General features: G+C 37.7%; 1 protein-coding gene across 1 annotated transcript; it reads right to left on the bottom strand.

Moving 5' to 3' along the window:
• Positions 1 to 709: 709 nt before the first annotated feature.
• On the bottom strand, positions 710 to 1,114 carry LOC107027678. The gene has a single exon (XM_015228776.1). It carries the CDS (start codon positions 1,112 to 1,114, stop codon positions 710 to 712), a length of 405 nt encoding a protein of 134 aa, XP_015084262.1.
• Positions 1,115 to 9,002: the final 7,888 nt, after the last annotated feature.

The raw sequence follows: 9,002 nt of genomic DNA, 5'->3' as shown, positions 1-9,002 counted from the left end.
ACACGTCTGATTTTATCATTGACCAAAGAACAACAGAGATGGAAGAGATTTGGGAAGAGGGGGTTTTTGGGAATTTAGGAGAATATGATGGATTTGGAGGAATCTAATGGTTATGGAAGGTGAATGTATGGTAATTTATGATAAAGGAAGGAAGTTTATGAAAAAAATAGTTTTGTAAGGGATTTGAAAAGATTCGGAGGCTAATCAACCATTATGTCCTTTTATATTACAGGCCGGGTTGGGTCGCTGGAAATTTGGACCTACGATACCCCGTCGACGTGTCGTAAATCAGGTGACGGTCCATCGACAGGGACCATCCATTGCAGTAAGAATTATAAAAATTATGTGACATACCTGGGATCTATGGACACCATCGATGGTCCGTCGATTGGACAACGGCCCGTCGATGAGATCCGCAGACCTGTGCACTAGACTATTTTGTGCAAATTTTTTGTTTTGGTCCCTGCACATGTAGCACCAATTAAGCCATTCTTTTTGTGTTTTTATAGACACTTTTGAGACACGGACTCTACAGTAATCTCTAGCCAACACTAGTGCATAAGTGAGAATGAAATAAAACTAAAAAGAAAACGAAACGGAAAGAGTACGACTATTTATACAAAAAACATAAAAACCTATAATTTGCTAGAGGATACTCCCAAGAAGAGCTTGATTTAACATCACCGCACGGCACAGGCTCCTTGATTTCTCAAAATTCATCAAGGTGATATGTCTCAACCACTTCATGGACACTCTCTGCATGCCCCAGGTAGATCTTAATCCTTTGTCCGTTAACTGTGAACCTTGCGCTCTCCTTATTATCCAACTCAACCGCTCCATGTGGGAACACTTTAGTGATGAGGAATGGTCCTGTCCACTTAGACGGGAGATTTCTTGGAAACAAGCGTAGCTTATAGTTGAATAGAAGCACCAATTCCCCAACAACAGATTCTCGCTTTTCAATCCTTTGGTCGTGGTACTGCTTCATATTGTATTTATAGATGGCTGAACTTTCATAGGCTTTGAGGGGAAACTCATCAAGCTCATTCAACCCATTTAGTCTTTGATCCGCCGCTTCATTCCAATCCTTCTTTAGCATCTTCATTGCCCACATTGTTTTGTGTTCTAACTCAATTGGCAAGTAACAAGTCTTCCCATATACAATTTGGTATGAGATATACCTATGGGAGTTTTGTATGCAGTCTGGTAGGCCAAAAAAGCATCATCTAGCCTCCTTGAGTAATCCGTTCTATTTGCATTCACCATTTTCGATACAATTTGCTTGATCAATTTAACACCTCAACTTGACCGCTAGTCTATGGATGATAAGGAGTGGCCACATTATGGAGAACCTCATATCTCTCCAATAGCCCTTTGAACAACTTATTATAAAAGTTAGAGCCACTATCACTAATAATGGCCCTAAGTGTGCCAATCTGGAGAAGATATTCTTTTCCAAGAATGCGGTGACACTCTTTCCTTCATTGTTTGGAAGAATTATAGCTTCCACCCATTTAGACACGTAGTCAAGCTCCACAAGTATATACTTTATCCCGTGAGAACTCACAAATGGTACCATAAAATCAATTCCCTATACATTGAATAACTCAATCACCAGAATAGGATTTAATGGGATCTCTTGCCTCATCAAAATTGCCTCATCTCGTTGGCACCGATAACATGATTTGGCGAACTCGTGAGAATCTTGGTAAGTGGTTGGAAAATATTACCCACACTTCAAAATCTTATGCGCAGTCTGGATACCACTATGGGGCCTCCCACAGGCGAGGACTGACATGCCTCCAAAATGCTCAATATCTCAACTTCTGGTACAAAGCGGCGAATAATCCCATCGGCAAAACTCCGTTATAAGTAATTCTCATCCCAAAAGAACTTTTTCAAATCATACATAAACTTCTTCCTCTAATAGAAAGAAAAGTATGACGGAACTATATAACTAGCCAGATAATTCGCAAAATCTGTGAACCATAGGATCAAATCTTGAGAAGCGAAATCAAACTATTGCAGTAATAGCACCCATCGAATCAACCTTGGCTTCGCATTGTTCTTCTCCATCAAATAACTTTAAGCGAAGTGGTCTTTATGTACTATAACCCTTGTACCGAGCAAAAAAGAGTGAAATTTTTCAAAAGCAAACACCACCACAGGAAGCTCTTATTCGGTTACCGTGTAGTTCTTTTGAGCTTTATTCAAGGCCTTACTTGTATAGTAAATGGGGTGAAGGATTTTATCCCTTCTCTGTCCCATTGCCACACCAAGAGCAACCCCGCTAGCACCACACATCACCTCAAATGGTTTACTACAATCTGGGGAAATAATAATGGGCGCAGACACCTACTTCTCATCAATTCTCCAAATGCTTTCAGACAGGATTCATCGAAATAGAACTTACGTTCCTTCTTAAGTAGTTTGCATTAGGGATGTGCAATTTTTGAAAAATCCTTGATAAACCTCCCGTAAAAACATGCATGTCCAAGAAAACTTCTCACACCTTTTATAGAGATAGGTGAGGTGAAGTCTCTCTATAACTTCAACTTTAGCTCGATCAACCTCTATCCTTTTATCCGAGAAGCGATCGACCAATATTATACCTTCTTTGACCATGAAGTGACATTTTTCCCAATTAAGAACATGATTGCAATCTTCACATCTTTTTAGTACCTCAGCCAAATGATTCAAACATCGATCAAAGGAGTCGCCAACTACCGAAAAATCATCCATAAACACCTCAATAGTGTCCTCCACCATATCAAAGAATATCGACATCATGCATAGCTGAAATGTGGACGTTGCATTACATAACCCAAACGACATCCTTTTGAATGTGAATGTCCCATAAGGACAAGTAAAAGTCATCTTATCATGATCTTCAGGGGAAATGGAGATTTGATTGTAACCTGAGTGATTATCAAGAAAACAATACCACCATTTTCCTGTGAGTCTATCTACCATCTTATCCATAAAGGGCATGGGTAAATGGTCCTTCTCATTCCACACATTCAACTTCCGGTAGTCCATACAAACCCTCCATCCGGTCACTGGCTGCATTGGAACAAGTTCGTTCCTCTCATTAGGCACCACTTTCATCTCACCCTTTTTAGGCACACACTGAACAGGAAACACCCAACTACTGTCTGCAATAGGATAAATGACTCCGACATCAAACCACTTAATGATCTTCTTTTTGACTACCTCTTGCACAGGTGGATTCAACCTTCTTTGGCTCTCAATACTTTGTTTATGATTGGGCATAAGTTGGATTTTGTGTGAACAAATAGCGGGAGGAATACCAATAATGTCTGCAATAGGCCAACCAATGTCTCTCTTGAACCTCTTAAAAACCTCCACTAAACAGTCCACTTTTTGCCCGTTCAAATCCACCGCATTTATTACCGGCAATGTGTCATCTCTACCCAAGAACACATACCTCAAATGAGATGGTAAAGCCTTAAACTCTAGTTTTGGAGCCTCCTCAATAGATGATCTTGCGGGCGGAGAGTCACGATGCTTCATATCTAACTCCAATTTATTTCATTTTGGCATAAAATTATTTCTTTCAAGTGCAGCCACTAAAGTCCCGTACTTTTCAATACCATCACTCTCAAAATTCATGATCACTGCCGCTAGTGCCTCAACGCCTAGTTGCTCTTCAGTTTGTACCTTGGATATACTCCCAACTCTATAGGGTATAGAAAATACCGTTTGGAGCTCACCACTCTAATTCATGGACCTACAGATGTTGAAAGTTGCTTATTTATTGTTCAACCTAAACTTCTTCCCTTTTCTATATCAACCAATGCACGCCCGGTTGCAAGGAATTCCTCCCTATAATAATTGGAACCTCAAAATCAACCTCACAGTCAAGAATCACTAAAATCGGCCGGACATATAAATGAATCCACTTTCACAAGTATATCTTGGAGTATACTAATGGGCCTCTTCACTATTCGATCGGCCATCAGTAACCGCATATCAGTAGTCTTTGGGTCACCCAAGCCCAACTTCTTATAAATGGAAAGAGGCATGAGTTTTATGCTTGAACAAAGATCAAATAGTCCCTTAACAAAATATAGCAACCTGATTGTACATGGAATAGTGAAAGCACCCGGATCTTCCTTTTTATGCACAAGAGAACTTGTAGCAATAGCGCTACAATGTTGCATTATATCATCATCTTCAAAACTCAAATAGAACTCAGTTTGGCTATGTGAGCATGGGGGTCCTCTGATGGCAGTCCTACAAATAAAACCCTCGCGATGAGCATCTGCATCAAACTACTAGTCACCACAAACGTGTGCACATGGGATAGAGGAGGTAGGATAAGGGGGCCATCAGAATCAGTGATGTTCACATTACCCCTATAGAATTCTTGAGGTCGTGGGACTAAAGGCTTCATCCTTAAAGCATCATCAACCTGATTTTCAGCAATAACTTGGTTGTGTACCCCAACCGGTGGTGGAGGCTGACGATTGTCCCCATAACCGTGGTTGGTTGGGATTTGTCGATTTTCCATCTTTCTCAACGTGTGATTAAGCTTAAGATTGAATTAAATGAGTGGTTCTCCTTGGCTTCGTGTACTTGGCATATACTAGAGCTAGAATTGAAAGAAACAAAAATAAAAGAAAAGTAAAATCAAGAAAGCGTTGACTAAACTTCAATAATGTTATTAAAGTTAATCTAAAATCCAGAATCCCCAGCAGCGGCGCCAAAATTTTATACTCTCAAATTAAACTTCCCTAAAGAAGTATAAGCGGTCGTATCAAGTAAAGAACCCAACTATTAGATTAGGGTCGATCCCATTAAGAAAATAGTCTAGACTTAATTCAATGTACGATTATATCTATTTAGTCAAATTCTTTCCGAAATTAAGTAATTAAAGGGGGTTTTGTTGAGACAAGTTTCTTTAATATTTCTAAGTAAGAAAGTAGGCATAAGTAAAGATTTAATTTTATCAATTTGTGAGATAAACTAGGATCTAAGTGTTCCCTACAGGTTCATAACTCCGTATTCCTAGCAACAACAATTATTCCCTAGTGTTTTGCATGCAAAGTGATAAGTTAGGTATCTCTAAATCCTTGATCTGACATCTAAAGAATTTCACCCGGTACCTTGGTCCGTACGTGTTTATAAGCTACTAACCCTTACCTTTACTTCATATTAAGAATCATAATCAATGTATGTCTTATTTATTACTTCTCACCAATCGACACTGACCTATTAGATAGTATTCCACTTAATATATGATGATAATTCTTTTCTTATTTAATACCTCCCTTGTCCGGCAAGTAGTAACAAGGCGTGTTCTAAAGTTGGCCACCATTAGAAAGACTTCTAAACAAAAAAATTACCAATACATGCAAGAACCTATTTGAGAATTGTTATTTAGCTAGATTTACTTTGTTAATCACCCATGATTCCCCTAGTTGTGGATTTAGTTATCCATGCAAGCAAGAACACAATTCATAGTTATTAAGAAAGAAATCATGAACTTACATTAACAATTTGAAGAAAAAACCAAAAACCCATTCCCCTTCGACCGGTCGTAAAAGGAGAATAACTTGAAATTGTAAGATAATACTTGAAACCAAATCCGGAATTCGCCAAAGTTTGCAAAAACCAATTTCCAACACAAAAGAACAACAATACCAACAATGTCTAACCTCAAAATGAGGTTTTAATCCCTATTTATAATTAACATTATGCTAATTTAAAAGAAATTAAAATAAGGAAATTTTGTCAAAAAAACGCGGTTGTAATCGTCGAACCCCACAAATGGACCATCAATGGAATGACGGTCCGTCGACTGCTTTCGTCAGTCCAGACTTAGAATATTTTTTTGTCCTTCAAATGGCATCATCTCTAAATGAATGGAAGGACCAACACCATGGTTCGTCGATGCACCTACGGTCCGTTGATGCCCTCCATCACTCCGTTCTTAGAATTTCTCCAACATCGGTACTGGTACTATCTATGATTACATCAACGATTCAGCAGAACGGTCTGTTGATCAATTGACAGGCCATCGATTCTCTCCGTAGTCCCACACTTGGTCTGATTTCCCTGAGTTCCTCCATTTGTTTGAACTGCAATCGACGGTCACCACCTACGGACCGTCGATTGAACGACGGACAATTGATGGCCTTCATAGGTCGCCTCTGTACTAGGCATAATACATAAATATTCCCTTTAAATTGGCTTCAAATCACATTTTTGTCCTACATGTCATCGTACATGTCACTTTTTGTCCTACGTGTATTTTACCATGTAGGACTCATGTGTTTATTTATTTAAAAGTTGGATAGCTAAAGTGTCAGTTTGTGCATTATGAAAGTTGGAGGTCAAAGTTAAAATTTGAAACCAAGTTTAGGCTCCAATATATGCATATACTATGCATGTTAGTTCTGAACATCTTTCCTGTAAAACAAACATAAAAACATGTTAAACTACTACAAAAAGGATCTAGACACACAACTCTTAAGGAAAAAGCATTGAAAGCACCGTGAAACGATGGTACATCACATGTTCATCTGCAAATGCATCATTTATTCAATCCCTTCCTTCTTAACAGCCTCCAACCTAGATAAATGATCAACTACCTGGTTCTCACAACCTCTTTAACATCAAAATAAAACTCCTAGAGAAGAAACACCCATATGATCAATTGAGGTTTGGAATCTTTCTTTGCCATGATGTACCTCACAACAATATGGTCCGTATGTATTGTCACTTTTGTTCACAGCAAGTATGCTATGAACTTTTCAAAGGCGTACAGTACAACTAGTAGTTCCTGTTCTGTGACGGTGTAATTTTGTTGTACAGTGTGATCATGTCCTTGAGGTCAATATATGTAATGTGAATTTTAGTTATGATTATTATGAGTATGAAGGTGTTCCATAAAAGTTATGTATGTAGTCCTCAACGTTAGTATCACGATTAAGGTGTATTGATAATGTGAAATATAATGTGAATGATGATGTTAGGATAAGGTATGGTCAACATGCCTTATTGTGATAGTAGAATTACCCTACTTAGATAACCCTATATAAATGTGTCATCTTATACACGTTAGGAATTGTCTATTCAAATGTTGAATGTGCTCTTGTCTCCTTTGATGAAATGTGGGTATGTGGTCTGTAGTCCCTAAATGCTCTTTAAGTGAGTTGTTCATGACTTGGGGACATTGTAAATATGTTGTGATCCTTTGAACGGAGGTTTCCTCAATAAAAATGTTGTTGCTATTATGTTATCATGAAGACCAATATGTACACACACTCAATACATAATTATGAGTATGATATGTTTATGGTGCTAATTGAAAGGATAATTCTCATATGCGCCTTTCTATCTTATTATGCATGAAAAGTATGTGACTGATGAAGTATGAACATGTGTTATCTAAAGGTGTTTATGCGAAAGGATTTCTCATATTTGTACACACACAATGTATGCATGAAGTTTGTGAAGGATAGTCTAGTGAATGAGATTCTCTTGAAAGGTTTCCTCAACTGTACTCTAAACTAGACAATGTTTTGAATATGCTATAACTATGTGAAAGGACATTCTCACATAATGTAGGTTCTATGATGAAATATCATTTCAATCTTAGAAACCTTTGAGCTATATGATACATGAGGGACTAAGTCCCTAAAGCCTACTTTATGAACTAATGATAAGAAAAGGCTTAAAGATATTAAAGAGGAGTTGAATCTTAGCACCTAGTGGATATGTACAATCAGGAAAAGACCCCTCGGCTAATGCAATAGGTCGGGTCATCTAAGTGATACTCATTAGATAGGATCCTCTCTGCTAACGCAATCGGTCGGGTATCCAGAAGCAATCTCACTATCTCTTAACTACGTACCTCCATAGGTTCCAGCTAGTGGATCCACCTAGATAGATATTATGTAGGTTCTACCTTGGCAAGTACAACACCTTCTTTCAGTGTGGGGTTATATGACACCGGATTCCATGTAGCTCACATGGTCTATGTCAGTTATGGCTATATCTTCCAAAAGTTAAGAAATCAACTATGAAAAGAATATGAACTAGTAATGATTTCTTGAAGTGTTTGTTAGTGTAGGTAGGAGTATGAACCCTACTTATGCATTGCACAAATGGACTTTAAGGGAGGTTATTATTAGGTTACTTTATTACATAAGCACTATGGTTCATGTATGTTGATATGAATGCATGTCAAGGTTTACTTTACTTATGTTAAGACATGAATTATGATATGCAAGTGAATTACACTTATGGATTTTAAATGGGTTTGCTTAGTACATGTGGAGGTATAAGACTCTATGTGTACATTGCACAAGTAAGCTTGTTAAGGGGTTGTGAGGGTGGTTTGCATATGATATGAACTAAATGGGTTATGACTAAGATGTAATGAATGAAAGACTTATGTGAACATTAATGAAGTATGTTCGTCTTATGTCTATGTTTAAATGCATGTGTTGTATCTTATTGAAGGTGATGGTTCTTATGTGCAGGTCATGTTTTATGATATGTTTTGTCCTTATGAATGAATATTCTTCAATTGATGAAGGTTGTACGAATATTCACTTTTGGTGACTTTAAGGTGATACTTTTTCATGAATGGGGGAATGAGACACTATTCATGCATTGGACTAAGTATTACTTAAGGGTTGTTTTGGGTAAAGGAGTTAAGGTAAAAGGGAAAGATAATGTATTGGAGATATTGAAGGTGACTTAATATGATAAATGACTTTATGTGTTGTTCTGAATAGTAACCTTGTCTATTATGATATACGTGGACTATGTGGTTCATATTGTATTAAATGCTTCTGAAGTTTCTCTACAAGACACGATGCATGGTTTCTAACTAAATATCCTCTTTAAAGCATGTTTTTGCTTGGTTACCATACATAGTGCATTCTTGTACTAACATCATTCTTCTTCATCTTTTTACACAAATTTTAGGTGGTGGTGACTTATTGACCTTTCCTAGAATGAAGAGC

The sequence above is a fragment of the Solanum pennellii genome, chromosome 8 (assembly GCF_001406875.1).
Source record: "Solanum pennellii chromosome 8, SPENNV200".
In the NCBI taxonomy this organism is placed as follows: Eukaryota; Viridiplantae; Streptophyta; class Magnoliopsida; order Solanales; family Solanaceae; genus Solanum; species Solanum pennellii.
This window is presented reverse-complemented; position numbering and strand designations above follow the sequence as displayed.